The 16,271-nt window shown below is 50.8% G+C and overlaps 1 protein-coding gene across 2 annotated transcripts in view; it reads left to right on the top strand.

The window, feature by feature from the left end:
* Gfra2 (GDNF family receptor alpha 2) overlaps nucleotides 1–16,271 on the top strand; it is a 90,081-nt gene that overhangs the window by 1,246 nt on the left and 72,564 nt on the right. The window contains exons 2-3 of one of the 2 annotated variants that reach the window (XM_021203035.2): nucleotides 4,458–4,772; nucleotides 10,168–10,251. In XM_021203035.2, coding sequence (XP_021058694.1) covers nucleotides 4,458–4,772; nucleotides 10,168–10,251 — 399 coding nt within the window. The remainder of the gene's footprint in view (nucleotides 1–4,457; nucleotides 4,773–10,167; nucleotides 10,252–16,271) is intronic. The other variant, XM_021203036.2, reaches the window with a different exon arrangement.

The raw sequence follows: 16,271 nt of genomic DNA on the forward strand, positions 1-16,271 counted from the left end.
GCCCTCAGAGTCGGTGGGTTTCGGCAGAAGGTCTTGGTTTGGACGTTTGCGGGGAGTCCTTGTAGTCACCTCCTACTTGCCAATCAGTCTCAGGAACGCACCCTATCTCTCCACTCTCTGTAGCACTTTGCAAGTTTCTCCCTACCCACCACCTCCCTTTCCAAGCCAGATGGGTAGGTGGAGCTCAGGCTTGCAAATGGGTGTTCAAGGCCTTCAAAGAGCAACAACCCAGGGGCCTAGGGCTTGTGGCACGGGAAAGAGGAGGCCAAAGTTTGCTCCTTGGAAAGAAGAAGATCGTGTGGGGAATGCAGGGAAAGGGAGAAAACAGATTTTAACAAAGACCACTTACTGCTCACCCTGTACGCCCCTTCCCTCTGTGACAGGGAGGAGCGGCTGCCCAGTGGTTCTGATTCTGAGCTCCAGCCGGCACCTCCCCCCTCCCCTTATACTTTGTAAAATCTCAGCTGCTTGGGAAGTAAGGTCTAGGGATAGATAGCGATTTTCTCTCTTACAGGTAAAGAAAAGATGCTTGCAAGGCTATGTGTAGCCCCAGGGTTCCCAGGCAAGGTTACTGGTAGGGAATTCTGGAAAGTGTGTGTGTGTGTGTGTGTGTGTGTGTGTGTGTGTGTGTGTGTGACATCTGCTTTTAGTCAGGTGCTGTTGTACTTGCTGGCAGACCAGAGTGAACTGGCTACCAAGCAGGCATCAAGAGATCACCTTTACCTTCAGCAGAAAAGGGCTTGGGATAGCCCAGACAGGGAGGTAGCCTTTGCTTACAGGAGATGTGAATGGGCTAAGAAGTGCCCTCCAGATTGGTCCTGTGGATTTGTAGTCGATGTTGGCTGTATCTTGGGCCCTTTGCTTGTTCACAGACTTTCTACCTCCCAGCTATGCATTCCCAGGGGACATAGCCCTGCCCTGGGGTGTGGCCTTCACCATACTTGCTTTCTCCACTTGTCAGTAACCCTGTGGGTGGGAGGGACAGGGTAGGAGGGTTGAAGATGCTCTGGGCTCACTTTCATCCTGCAGCCCTTTCTAGCAGCCTTGGGGAAGTGAACTCTCATTCCAAATGAATTGTCACAAAATTTGACCTTTTCTTCATTAATGGTCTGAAAAAAACGTGGCTTTCTAGGGTCTTAGAATGATCAGAGCCAAGAAGAAAGCATTGCATTTCAGGTAAAAACCAGCCAGATTGCCTGCTGTTGAGTTACACCCCTCCCTCATAAAGGATGCATGCTTCCAGGTATAGGGGTCCCCTCTGAGGGGCAGTGGTATATGAGCACGGATCCCCTCCAGTATCAGACCCCATGTTGCACATTGGGTGATCTTAGCTGAGGAGTCAGTTCTCCTCAGAGGTAGCAATGGGCATCCTGCCCATAATGGGTGTGTACACGTATGTGCACATATGTGTGTAGAGAGTATGAGCAGAGAGCAGAGAAATCCGCCACTGCCTGCTCCCCAAGGGTTGAGATGGAAAGTGGAGGGGGAGAAGGTTGCCTGACACCTCCTTGAGTTATGACCCTTCAGTCTCCTATCCCTTGAGAAGTCCCTCTCCAAAGCAGGGCAAAGGGCTCAAAGGAATGTCAGGCCAGAGGAGTCTGAAAAGCTCTGATGGGCTGGGATGAATGGTGTGAAGGAAATGTAAATCCAAAAGCCTTTTCCTGGCTAGACTATATAGTTGGGAACCACTTGGAAAGTCTGTTTAGCGTGGTGGTTCCTTAGCAGTTTGGGATTTCAGTCTCAAATCAACAGTTTGGCTGGGGCCATGTCCCGACCCCTTCAGATGCCTCTCTCAAAGGTTCTGGGTGAGATCTAGTGTCAGAGGACAGCGGTGGAGAGAAAGGGCTTTTTAACCCAACCATCCAGATTTCCAAGGTTGGCATAGGATGCCATGGAGAGAGGAAACAGAGTGGGCAAAGCACCAAGCCCCTGGTGGAATTCTAGCACATTCTGGCTGTTGAGGGGACTGTAGACACAGGAGGGCAATGTGGACCTCTGCCTTCCCCTCCCTGGCATTCCCTGGAACTGGTCCACACTGTCTATCCTTGGTAATTCCAGGTTTTCTTCCTCCAGGCCATGAAGGTTGCCTTTTCTTCTGATTCTTGGCTAGCCTCTCCAGGTTACCGTGATGTGATTCCCTTCTCCGGTTGGGCTTGGTTGCATCTGGGAGTTTTGAAGCCGAGTCCCAGAGATAGGGACAGTCGTTGAAAGGATGTCCTGGTCCTCTGCAGAACCTATCCTTGCCCTTTATGAACATCAGTTGACACAATGAGGAAGCCCTTGAGACTGGCATGGGGAGCCAGTAGAGGCTTGTGTTAAGGCTATCAAGAGAGTTCTCGGCTCCAGCTGCAGGGCAGGCCAAGACTGACTTTAAACTCTTGTAAGTTCTGAGCCCATAGAAGGCCCAGGGTGCCAGCGTGTCCCATTCTGAGCGCCACCCCTTCCTCCCGTGTCCCATTCTGTGTTCCCCTTGGGTAGTTTAACCTTTAGCTCAATCAGGTGGAAGGTGAAGTCCTATGGAACCCCGGGACAAAGTCAGAGAGAATGCAGAGCTAGCTGGCTGGCTGCCTGAGACCAGCTGACAGGTGCGAGTTGGGGGCGTGGTAGTTCAGCTGTTCCTGGGTGGCCCAGAGGCACTAGAGTCCTGTAAAGGGATGCAGGAATCTGCTGAACCCTTGAAAGAAAGCTGCTACTTCAGCTGTAGTGGAGGACACATCTCAGGCTAGTGCCTGGGCAGACCTTGCTTTCAGCAACTCCCACTTTGTACAGGTTTCTACCTCTTGTCTTGTTTCAGTGTGGTAACATCCTTCCACTCTTTCTGTTCTGGGCCAGGGGTGTGGTCAGCAAGAGAAGAAATTTTCCTTTGCTGTAGTTGGAGCCTCCTCCATCAGGAGTCCAACTCCCTTTCATCTCCTTTCCTGTTTCCAACTGGGAATGATCCCCCCTCACCCCCCCCCCCCCAAGCTCTGGGGAGTGACAGGCTTGCTGTGTGCAACTCTACCTGTAGGTGTCGCTGTCTCCCTGCAGTAGCTCCCCCATGAGCAGGGCCTCCTAGGGAGAAGGCCTGAGCGTGGCAGCTCTGAAAGAGGATGGGGTAGGGGGATTTTGCAGTATTCTGAGGAAGGGATGACTGGCCTAGAATTTTATTCTGTTTTGGGTGGGAGGGAGTGGAGGAAGCCTCTCAAATTATTCTTTGGGTCTTGCAGAAGGCAGTCTTTGCTCTGGCAGAGATATGTGGCTTTTTGAGGGGCAGGGTCTGGAGTTAGGGCTTTAGGAAGGACAGGGAGACAGGAAGATGTCTCCTGTGTCTGGAGGAAACCATTTTGGAAGCTTGGCTTTGAAAGGGTCTGGCCAGCTTCTCTCTGCCCTTCCTGTCCAGTCCTCAGGCCCCTCCCTTCTGGGGACACTGTGGGAGGCTGATAAGAGGGGGTGGGCTGAAGCCATACTCAGGCTGGAAGGCAGGGCCCCAAGGAGAAGTCTTTCCTTTCTAGAGTTGATTTATTATTTTGCTTTAGGAAGTATATATAAAAAAGACAGGGATTTTGGAATAGTGTATGAAGGAAAGGGAGAGAGAGAGAGAGAAGGAGAGAGAGAGAGAGGGAGAGAGCACATTTAAAAGAAAAAGGTGGTAAGGTCTGTGGAGAACAGAACCCTTGGGAGACAGGAAGCAAGAGATGATGGGAGATGGGAGAGGTCGTGATGGGGAAGCAGCCCAGGGGAGTGGGCTTGCTCCTGTGCTCCGGTTAATGCGGTCTCTTTTTCAGGGAGCTGGGGAAGAACTTGACCCATGCAGACACTTTGTCAGGCCTCTGTCTGGTGTGAAGTTGGCAGATACGGAAAGGCAAGACACGAAAGGGGTCTCTGCTTTTCTCTCCCAGGCCTCCTGGACTGAGTTAGGCTTGTCTCTGGTTGTCTTCTAAAGGCCTGATGATACAGAATGACGAGACTTGAGGGGCTGGAGGGGGCTTGCTGCTTTTGTGTGTGACCTTGAGTTGGACCGGAGCTTCCCTGGAATTTGATGTTGATGGAGTTCTTCATAAGTCGCAGACAGGCTCTAAGGGTTAACTGACTTTTGGAGCCTCCAATACCTTGGATGGAGCGGAGGTTTATCCGCTGGGAGTCGAGGCAAGATCCCGCTGCATAACCCTTGCCACTCCATGTTGAGGCCATGTCATTCTGTCTGGACTATTGGCATCTCAGCCTACTGGCAGTTTCAGTGAAGGCCTTTCTGGATTGATCATGCCGTGTTCCACCGCCTAGGATTGTGCTCAGGAGAAAATGAATGTGAACCATGGTTGTAGGGGAGCATGGCTGACTAGGTTGGGTCTGCGTTGACCTTGGTCTTGGTGTACTTCGTTATGGAGAGGGTGAGAAGTTCCTTCAAACCTTAGGCCTACATTGGGGTCAGAAACTGTGGTGGCCCTCATTCACGCTTGTCTTCCCTCCCCACTACCCAGACGAAACCCTCCGCTCTTTGGCCAGCCCTTCCTCTCTGCAGGGCTCTGAGCTCCACGGCTGGCGCCCCCAAGTGGACTGTGTCCGGGCCAATGAGCTGTGTGCGGCTGAATCCAACTGCAGCTCCAGGTACCGCACCCTTCGGCAGTGCCTGGCAGGCCGGGATCGCAATACCATGCTGGCCAATAAGGAGTGCCAGGCGGCCCTGGAGGTCTTGCAGGAAAGCCCACTGTATGACTGCCGCTGCAAGCGGGGCATGAAGAAGGAGTTGCAGTGTCTGCAGATCTACTGGAGCATCCATCTGGGGCTGACGGAGGGTAAGCTCGGGTGGGCTCCGAGGGAGGGAGGTGACGGGGGAGGGGATGGATGAATCTGACCAGGGACTCAGAAGGAAGAACTTGGTAAAAGGGTGAACTGATTTGAATCTGGAGAAAGTAGCTACCTCCTCCTAGGAGGTCAATGGTGATGGAGAAAGGGAGGCAACGAGGGTGGAGGATGAACCGGATGATAGGCTGCAAGCAAGGGCAGCACGGAACTGTGCCCACGAGAGGAAAGAGACATCAGGCAGACGTGTAAGTGAGAACAGGAGGTATCAGCCCCTGCCACTCTGATGCCCAGTTCCCTGGAGCGGAGCGCAGAGTCAAGTCTGTCTTCCTTCATGTGGTCTCTGGGTACAATGGCTGACCTAGGCACTTTATACAGAGCTTAGGCAACAGGTTCCATGACTCTAGGCAAGCCCTCTCGAAGCCTGCCCAAGGCAGAACCTGAGCGCCCCCCACTAGCCTCAATGATACCTCTTCAGCACTCCTCAGTCCAGACAGGGGCTTGAGATTGCATAGACTTCAGGATGATTGGTCCGCTTGGCAAGACGTTCATTTACTAATTCAGCAAATACGCATTGAGAGTGCACGGATGCTGTATGTTACTGGAATAGTCTAGGATCTGGTGTAGCCATTGCCTTTATGGAACTTAAAGCCTGGGGTAGAGGTTGGGTAAGTAAGGCGGCACTTGCCATTTGAAGGCATACGCGTTATGATGGAAAAGCATAGTAGGGACACCTCAGAGGAACATCTCTAAGTCCTTGTTAAAAAGTCTAAAGAGCCTTTCAGGGTTGGAGGGGTGGGGTGGGGGAGATGCTGTCTCCAGGCTGGGATGGAATCACACTCCCCAGGGGAGGGACACACTAAGAGTGGACAGATGGAGGGTGAGGCACGTCAGGGTTAGGCCCGAGAGTTGAATTTTCTTGAAGAAGTGTAAGTAACTGGACAATCTAGAGCATGGATTAGAAGGATGGGAAGCTGGGAAGAGAGAGATCTGCTGGGCAATAGGAAGTCTGGGTGGTTTTAATTCAGATTTCAAGGGACCTGATCAGACTTGATGCTTCAGAGTGTATCCATGTAGTTCTGGGGGGCAGCAGTCAGCTGTAGGGACTGTGACACCAGGCAGGAATAATGGTGGCAGGAACAGGACAGGGCAACCAAGGGGAAGCTGGATCTAAGTGCTTCTTAACAAGGTAGAATCAACAAGTTTTGGCAGCTACTGTCAAATGAGACAGGAAGAAAAAGACTGGCCAAGGAAGATAACCCAACTTCCAGTGCCTGTAAAATAGAAGGCGGCAGGGGGCTTGATGCTTCTCTAGGGCTCCCTACCTGTCATTGTTCAAGCCCTGCAGACATGCATGCACAGAGCTCAGGGCAAGATATGGTTCTAGAGAGATTCTGGGGTGTACATCAGCTCATGTGTGGAACCTGGAGCTAAGACAGTCAGTGGGTACAGTCACAGAGCAATGGGCCATGGAAGTGCCCTCTGGACCACTGCTGCCCCTTGGGTAAGCTTCCTACGTGGCCTCTAGGGGCAGGGCCCTGGTTAGGGAAAAAAAATGGAAGCGGGGATTGGACATGATGAACACGGATAATTTTTCCCAGAATTTTTTTTTGTGTGTGTGTGTGTGTGTGTGTAGAGGACAGAAGGAATGACCTACTTTCAAGATGTCTAAACCCCAAAGGAGGATGGATGGAGAGGCTAGGGGAAGACACGGGAAGGTTCGTTGTGCATTTGTGCCTCTGGGAATGAGGACAGGGGGTGTGGTCCAGGGCCAGAGCTGGGCCACTAACCTAAGATGAGAGTTTCCTTGCAGAGTACCAGAAGGGAAGGATGAGAGGAGTGAGTAGAGTCCCGAGAGAGGGTTCTCCAGTAGCTACTGAGACAGCTCAGATATGCTCTGAACATCTAAGTAGGAAGGACAAGCATTTAGTCATGGGATTACTCTCATAAAGATTAGAGGGGTTTTGTGGCTTTAGGTGGCCACTTCTCCCTAGCAACTCCATTCTGAGAGCTAAAGGGCACCGAGGTAGGTATGGCTATCCTGACACGCGTGTGCTTCTTCATACGTGACACGAGGAACCGTTCACCCAATGGTCTGCTTCCGGCGTGCACGTCAGGAAGCCTCCTGCTCCTGGAAGTGGATATCTCTGCCTTCTATGTTCATTTGCAGAGCTTTTAAGAAGTATTTTTATTTTGCTGTTACTTTTAATTATGCGCAGGTGTGTATGTCTGCATACGGTTATGAGCACGTGAGTACAGGGGCCCACGGGAGCCAGATTCTGAGAGCCAGAGGTAAAAGAGTTTCAGAGAGTTGTGAGCCTGCTGGGAACTGAACTTAGGTCTTCAGACAGCCAGTAGAGGTGAGCTAGCTTGTCCTGCATAGCAGGGGACAGGGCAGGTGATAGAAGAGCTGACTAGAGGTGCCCCAGGCTGATTGGCTTTCTGAGCAGGGACAGTGTTATCACCTTGGTGGCATTGCTCAGGACAACCTGTGATCAGAAGCAGGGGAGATGAGGCATTTCTCTGGGGTGGCAGCAGTGAGGTCAGTGGTGACAGCAGTGAGCACAGTGCTTGTGTATTTGGTTGTCACTACCATGTGATCTTCAAGGCCCCGTTGGACTTGGGAATCCCTCACCGTACCTCTCTCTCTCTCTCTGGTTCCATGTCTTGAGATGATTTTTGAGTTAATTCTCTCAATGGCCACCTGTTAACACTACTTACTGTATACCTCAGAAGGTACTAGCCCTGCAGAGACTGGAGTACCTATGCTTTCCAGTGAGGGTTCCAGAAATACATCCCATCTTGTCCCTTTCTACAGAGGTGTGCTTCTTCTCTGTAGGAGGCTACTTCTTCTCTTAGATCTCAGGGCTGGAGATTCTCCAACAGGAGAAGCCAGGAGGCCTTTGAACCTGTGAGTGCTAAGGTCTACCCAAGGTTGAGCCATTTCTCTAGAGGAGGCTGTAGGTCCTTTCTCCCTGCATATTAATACTACTTAGTAGTTGGGCTGGATCTGGGGCCAAGAGGAGGGCAAGAACCATTGAAAGAGGAGACAAGAGAGATGATTGGAGGACTCTTCCTCCAATTCTTGGTTTCTCTGTGACCCTGAGGTGGATGGGACTTGCCCGGGTGTTTGCTTCCTCCACGCAAGGCCAGGAATTACACCGGCAGTAGGAGCCAAGGTTGCACTGGAGGAAGGTGGAGCCAGTGGGTCAGGCATAATGGCCTCTGGAGAGGTAGCCACTGAGTCCAGGGAGTCAGAACTGTAATACATTAACCTTGACGGTAAGGGAAACTGAGGCACGGGGGTAGAATGACTGTCCAGGGTACACAGCAAGTTGGTGGCTGAATTCAGGGGCCTTACACTATATCAAGGTTTCTTTCAGTTGTGCTGAGGGTGATCCCATAGCCGGGACAGTGATGTGGGGTCTCTTTCCTCTGTTATCACAACTGTGTATGCCCATGGTAGATACCACCAAAAGTGACTCTGAAGTTCAGGGCCCACAAAGAGCAAAGGCCTGCCCCAAGTGACAGTTCCCAGGATCTGCATCCTGGTTCTGGCTTCAGTGGCCCAGGCCTGACACTTCCTGGTACACCCAGCTGCAGGACCAGACCAATTAAATGACAGTGGGTTTAGAGAGGAGGAACCCCTGGTTAGCCAATGGTGTGGGCTGCCCTACAGACCAGACACAAGGCTGTGCTTCCTGTACTCAGGCGAGGTGGCAGTTGGACAGTGCTGGGGAACAGTCCAGGGGCAGCAGAGCTCTGACCATAGGGTCTATTGGAGGGCCACACAGTATCTTGGAGAGTGGCATACTGTGAGAGAACACTGTGCTCTAGGGCCGCCACCCCGGGTTGAAAGCCGGGCTCTGCTGCTGACTAGGTGATGAAACTAAGTCACTTTGGAGCAAGTGACTTACTCTGTGCTCCCTGCTCCTTGTCAGCGCAGTAGGTGAGCAACAGTGCCTAGCTCGCAAGGTGGTGAAGAGAATAAGTTAGTTTGTCTGAAGTATGTTTGGTGTGCAGAACTTTATTTTTTTTTCTCCCTACAACAACTCCCAAGGTCTTAGATGGTTTGGCTTTAAACAAGGCAGTGCCTGGGGGCCCCCGCCCCTTGGACTCTCCCAGGGGAGAGTAAGTTAAACCTCAGTGGGTACAATGGACGGCACTTAGACCTTGAGAGGCAATGGATCAAGTTTCGATTCTACTGGGTCACATACTGTGTATGCTGGGTGCTGCCTGGCACACAGCAAGCTTCCCAGTGCTCTGGCCAAGGCTGCAGCCAGCCACCTTCTGTTGTGAGGAAAGTACGCAGCAGCTACGAAGCGTCCCAGAGCTAGCTGGATTTCCAGTCCTGGTTCTCTGTGGCCTCTTGGGTTAGATGAAGGAACCTCTTGCTGAGGTGGTCTCTGCTCCCTCTGGTAGGGACATCCTGCATAGATACTGCTCACTCAGGCTCTCGGGAGGCAAAGGTGCCTGTCTGTGGCGCCAGGGCCCTGCCGGATAGGAAATCAATGTGAGAGGCCTGTGGGTCACCCCCTGTCTGCCCCTCCCCGTCACCACACACACACAGTCTGAGTGAGTTTGCATTGATTTCTCCGCACTGGTCAGGTCTCCTGAGGATGTTCCTCTTTCTTGCAAGGTGTTTGCAGAGGGCATGGGATTCTTGATAATGTGGTGAGGGTCTCCTGGGCATCCTGGGGCCATTTATTTCCTGTCATTCACTTGCTTTTCTACTCCAAGCCTCCGACGTCCTCTGAAGCTCCGAGGGGGCGCACGAGCTAACAGGTAGAGGAGAGGTTAGAAGCTTGTGTGTCGGAGGCCAGGCGGATAGGAGCATGGGGTCAGACCCTTTACCTAGTGACATTTAATGTTCCCAGCTAGACTCTCTCTGATGACATGAGGTGAGGCCAAGGGGGAATTCTGAGTGTGTATCCCCAGGAGACCAGTTTAGCCCTGGGTCTGCCACATGAAGCTGTGGGGACCCCCGCCCCCCCCGGGAAACCTTGCTGGGCTATCCCAGAGTCCTCTCTTGTGAAACAAGGAAATTGAACTAAAAAAGTCGTAGTAAGACCCCTGTCTCCAGATGCTGTGATGTGTACTTGACCTTCTGAGGGCCATGGTTCTTCCCGGACTCCTCTAAAGAGGGTTGGTCCTGCAGGGAGGTCACGTGGCAGACAGTCATATCTGCCCCTGCTGGTGAGAAATAACTTGTCTCTACAAGATGAACTCTCACCCCTGACTTGCCAGCACAGCGTTTTCCACCTTGGCAAGGGCTGCCCTCGTCCACATCCTGGGGTGTGTTAATGGGACTGTCTGAGGAAGAGTTGCTGTCTGATGGGGGTGCTTTGCCTGAGGGAAGCCCGTGTCTCACATCCACCTTTCTTCCAGGTGAGGAGTTCTACGAAGCTTCCCCCTATGAGCCTGTGACCTCGCGCCTCTCGGACATCTTCAGGCTCGCTTCAATCTTCTCAGGTAAGTGACCCTTGCTGGTGCCTGCTCCATTTCCTCTCACCCCTGGGGCGTGGCCCATTCATCTCTTGGACCCAGGTGCTTTTCCTGGTCTTCCGTTGGCTCTATGCTTCACCTGCCTGCTCCTCACCATTTTTTTGAGCTTTAGCTCCTGGCTTCTCGGAAGCCGTGTGGCCTTCTTCCTGCAGCAGTGGCTGGAGTTAAGCGTTTGCCTGGTTCCTTGGTGGTCATGGATAGGTCTTGAATCTGAAACCCAGGACCGTTTTGATGGCTTGTGCTCTGTCTTACCCTTGCTTCCATTTCTGCTTCTCTGGATCCTCAGTTTGGCACGTTCGTCGGCTATGTTGCTCACCATCCTCTTTGTGTCTCAGTTTCCCCCTTTGTGAGGTGAGGAAGCCCCTATCTGCGTGGGTTAGCAGTGAGTCAGCGGACTATAAAGCACGTGGCAGGCGGAAGGACTCTTGTGTTCTGGAAATACTAGTTGTGTTGGTTGGTGGAGATTTCGGGTGTTTCATCTTAAACATCCAAATCTAGAATGCTCTAAAAGTTCAAGTATGTTGACTACTGAGACAGTGCCACAGGGGTGAACTCTACAACTGACCAGATGAATGGGACATAGTGAAAAGGCAGGAGTACTGAAGTTAGAATGTAAGAGTCCCTTCAGGTTGTGTGTATCAAGTATTCATGAAACAGTATCATTTTGTGTTTGGGTCCCATCTCTATGACATCTCATTATGTATATGCAATTATCCCCAAACTAGTGACCATTGGAAATACTGAGCATGCCTGGTCCTTAGCAGCTCAGGTAAGGGATCCTCTGCTAGCTTCGTGTTACCACCATCCAGTCTGCGCTGGGTTTTCTTTCCATTGCTTGAACCACCAGAGGTAGGAGTCTCCTGGGTGATTCCCCCGAGGAATGAGAAAGACCGTGCTGGGCTCTCGTTTTACTTTCTTGTTGGGTCCATGCTTAGGAATGTGAGCAGAGACTCAGCCAATAAATCACTGGCTTTGCAAGCATGAGGACCTGTGTATGATTCCCAGTCCCAGTGTGAAACTGCTGAGCATGGACGGCTGTACAAACTTCTAATCCCAGAGCTGGAGAGGTGGAGGCAGGGGGATCCCTGGGACTCACTGACCTAGCCTTCTTGGTGCGCTCCAGCCCATAAGAGACCCTATCTCACTCTGTTCCCAAGAAGGCAGTTAGGATTCCTGAGGATGGTGTCTAATGTTATCCTCTGGCTTCTATATGCATACATACTTGGACATACATGAACACATGTGCACACACCTGTACATACACAAATGTCCGTGTGCATACATACACATTAAAAATATTAGAAAAAAGAGCTATGGGTTTGTGACTCTTTCTTCTTGATTTTCCCTCTGGCATTTGGTAGGCACTGGGGCTGGCATGGTCTATCTTAGAATTGTACTCTCTGTCTCTGTCTTTCTGTGTGATTGTATGTTTGTGTGTGTGTGTGTGTGTGTGTGTGTGTGTGTGTCTATGTATGTATGTATGTATGGGCGAGTGTATGTATATAAGTGTAATTATGTGTGTTCTGTTCTTACAGGTTCTCTTACAGGTCCTCCCTCCCTCCCTCCCTCCTTCCTTCTCTTTCCCTTCCCCTTTCCCTTCCCCTCCCCCCTCTCTCTGTGTGTGTGCGTGTGCACACGGTCAGCTCTTACAGTCTGTATGTGTGTATGTGATTGTGTGTATGTGTTCAGCCCAGTTCTCATAGGCTGTCTCTCTGTTTGTCTCTGTATGTCTGTCTCTGTGTTTCTCTGTCTTTCTCTGTCTCTTTCTGTGTCTGTCTGTCTGTCTGTCTGTCTATCTGTCTCTGTCTCTCTCTGTGTGTGTGGTCAGCTCTTACAGGCTCCAGTGGCCAGCCTAGAGCTTGTTCTCTGAGTTGCTGAACACAAGGGTCTGGGATCCAGGCTTTGGAACCTTCTAAAGCTCTTCTTATTCTGCCATCTGGTTTTTAGTAGCAGCAATAGGGACATTTTGGCTTGGCCAGCATCTTCTTGTGCATTGTAGGGAGTTTAGCATTGTCTCCAGAGTTGTCTACGGATGCACTTATATATCCCCAAGGTGTGAAAAGCACAAATGTCTTCAGACACTGTCAAATGTTCCCTGTGGGGCAGAGCCACTGCTTGGTAAGAAGCAGTGTTCCAAGTGTCAGGCAAGGTTTTCGAGTGTCTAGATCAGTGCTTCTCAATTATCTTTATTACTGCCTCTCTAAGGAGGTAAGAATAATCCCTTCAGGCAGAGGCATTAAGTTTGTGTCACAGGGTTGAGTTTTGGATGACTATCAACCACTTGGAATCCCCATTTATTTTTGTTCATCCAAGGACCAAGTTATCCTGCTTTGACATGCTACTGTCCCTTCCCCTAAAGATGCCTCCTTTAGATGATCCCAAGAGTGGTGTCTGTGCTCCTGGTGGGAGAGATCCTGGATTCTCAGAGGAAGGGAGGTCCCAGCACTCCTGGTTGAGTCCTATCACTATACAAAATACTTATGTCACTAGTTCACAGAGGAAAAGTCCACTTCAGCTCATAGGATCTGAGGTTTTAGATCACAGCCCGTTCACTTGGGGCTGGGCACCCATTTTACTATGTTGGGATGCATGTGACTGTGGCATGAAGCCAAACTGCTCCCGTCATGCCTGGGAAATGAAATAGAAAAAGAGATAGAGACCAGGACCCCGTAGTCCCTCTGAGGGCATACTCTCAATGATCTAAAGACCTCCCACTAGGTCCCACCTCATAAAGTTTTTACTCCTTCTCATAATGCCAACCTGGGGACCATGTCTTTCATGTATGAGCATTTGGGGCTATTTAAGGATAAAAATCTATAGAGGTAGGCACAGTAGCACATGCCTTTAATCCTAACACTCAGAAGACGGAGGCAGAAGAATTGCTAGTTTGAGGACAACCTGATCTACATAGTAGGTTTAAGGACATCCTGGGCTAACAGATTAAGACCCATCTCAACAAAACAGAACAAACCAAATATTCAAGCTGTAGTAGCTAGAGAGTGGCCATCTGGACATGGCCTTGAGTCCTTGTGGTGGCGTGGGGATGATAGAAGTAGACGGGGATCTTAAAGCTGGCCAGTCACATCACTCTGCCTTGAGTTCCCACTGCTGTAGGCTCCTATAGTACCTATCGGTAGCTTTGGGCTTAGAGCAGGCTGCCTTCCGGCTCTGACTGTGGGTGATAGTGATGGCTGTTTTATAATTTTGCCCATCCTATGTGGCTGGATTATATGATCGGCTGACCAAAGCCCCTTCCAACTGACATTCTAAGTCTCCGTTTCTGATTAGTTTGGGGTACAGATCCTCCATGGGTTGGACCTTCTGAGACTGTGCTCTGAGGCTCACATGCAGGATTGAGGACATTGTTGGCCTATGTCTGCTGAAGTGGGGCCATATTGGAGTTCCAAGTGCATCCATCGTACCGGCTACACATTGGTCAGATGCCAGCTGATTTCTACAGTGTAGACAGGTGCTTTTGGGTTTGCTCTGTGAATGCTGGAAGTCTGTGGTCCTCACCTTAACTCCAGCTCCTGTTGCTTCCTGGATTTAAACCTTAAGTACCTTCTAGCAGACGGATCTTTATGTAGTAGACACTTGGCACTCTGTGGGACAAGGATGTTGACAAGACAAACGAGAAGATCACTGGATGTGCAGCCAATGCTCGCTAATGGTTCTGCTGCTTAGTGATAACTGAGTCATGGGTGGCTCTGGAACTCTGTGTTCCAGTCCACTGCCCACCATCAGGGATGGGCATAGAGGCTGCGGCACTGCATTTTCATTTGGGTGTGACATTATCCCTATAGGATAATGTATTCGAAGCTTGGTGATGCTTTTTATGGGGGTGGGGGGGCATTACTTGGTGGAGGTAGGTTACTCTAAGTAGACCTTAAAACTTAGCCCTGCTTCTAGCCCCAGCTTCCAGCTTCCTGACCCATGCTATATGGAATAGGTTCCTTCAAGCTTCCATTTTCATAGACCAACCTACTTAAGCCCCCATACATTCCCTGCTATGATGGATCGTACCCCTTTGTAACACAAGCTAAAAGATATCTGTTTTCCTTTGCATGACTTCTGTCAAAAAACTAATACATGGTCCTATTGACTCTTCTGGCAGATGGTGGACTGTGACACAGAGCTCTAGAGCCATATCTGGCCCAGTTATCCCCGAGCAGCAGGTGGCAAGATGCTAGTTCTGTAAGCTGCGCAACCATTGACCTCCTCATTTGTCTTGTCAACACCCTTGAGGAAGGTTCACTGAGCCCAATCCTGAAGTTGTTTGAGGGAGTAGTGCTCACTGGAGAGGCAGTTAGAGAGGGGAGGCCTTGGCCAGAAGACCCTACTCAATACTGGCCCTACTCCAAAAGACCATGGAAGCCTTTATAGGGCATTCAGCAGAAAGAAAATGGGAAGCAGAGTCAGGAAGCCAGATGCATAAGGCTTCCCATAAGGCTTTGGACACATGATTGTTTCCCCCACCCCCTGCTGAGAGACAAAGACATGAGTTTGAGCTCCGTCATCTTTTGTCCCACAAGCTTGGACCTCTGGCTGTCTTAGGTCCCTGCCTGGCTCTCCATGGATTGGTGTCTTTGGGCAGGGTGACCTGAGATCCTGTACCCAAGCACTGGGTCTTAGTGGGTGCTGCCCTGTAGAATGACATGCAGCTGACAGGAAGTGGCTCCCCACTTCCATGTGTCTTTGCCTGGCTGTGTGCAGCCCCCCTCCTACCATTTTTCTGAGGTGCCTGTGTTGGGGAGTACCAGCTCTGGGTGACCCCCTCTTGATTTACCACTACCAGCTGGGGCCTGTGGAAAGAGGGAGGCTGTTGTATGTTAGAGGTCCTCTTGCCTTTATCTTTTTATCGTTTCCTCTCTGAGGTTTGAGGCTGTGCTTGTTATAGGGACCCCTGGAGCATGAACTCTTCATCTGTCTGGAGGGTCTTGGAAAGTCCTTCTGGGATTCAGTTGACAAGGAAGGCTGCCAGAATTCTTACAACACCCTCTGCATGCCTGCGGCCTTGGGGCGGGCACAGCCTAATCCTTCTCCTTTCTTCATAGTCTTGCTCAACACTTCCTGGGTTCCATGATGGACCAGCCAGTCCCAGCCCAAGGCCAGCTAGGGGCAGTGTGGCTGAGACTGACCGACCAATAGCAATAGAGATGTTGAAGCATCTAACGTTGGAAGCCTTTACTTTAACCTGAGAAGAGAGATTTCATGAAGAAGTTGGGCTTGCTTTGTTCTTTGAATTCAAACTGTCCTTGAAAATATACACCAGAGCATTTGAAGAGGTGTCTGGCATAGGGGTCATGGTCATAGGGGTCACGGGCATAGGGGTCATGGGCCAACAGTCCTGGGAACAAATCCTGTCTTGGTTGCTGAATGCGTTAATCAGTTTTCTATCCTTGAGACAAAAGACCTGAGGCAAACAATTTGGAAGGAGGGAAAGTTTATTTGGGCTCATCATTTCAGTCCACGGTTGCTTGGCCCTGCTGCATTGGTCCTGTGGTAAACAGTAACAACCATGGTGGAAGTGTGTGGTGGAGGGGGGGCTCTTTGCCTGATGATAGCTGGAAAGGGCCACAGTCCTAATACTCTATGGGCGTGCTCCTCTCTGGCCTGACTTCCTCTATCTGGGCTCCATCATCTCAAGGTTCTATCAGCTCCAAAGCATCATCATCAGCTGGAGACTCAACATCTGGGGTTTTGGAGGGCTTTTAGCAGACTGTGTGTTCTTGGGGCTTACCATGGTCTTTTTGCGCTGAGGCGGCTACATCTGTAAACTGGGCATATGCTGTATACCTTCAGGGGTGACAAAGAGGCTTTAGTGAGAATGGGTTAGGGGATGTATCGTTTACACATGGAGACCAAGTTGGACTTGCTAGTTGATCATCTTCTCTCAGCTGGATCTGGGCAATGGGGGGGGGGGTAAGAGGTTGTTTAGACAGGATGCAGGGTGCTGATGTCCCAGGCTTCTGTGATCCCTTAAATGC

Source organism: Mus pahari, chromosome 8 (genome assembly GCF_900095145.1).
Source record: "Mus pahari chromosome 8, PAHARI_EIJ_v1.1, whole genome shotgun sequence".
Lineage (NCBI taxonomy): Eukaryota > Metazoa > Chordata > Mammalia > Rodentia > Muridae > Mus > Mus pahari.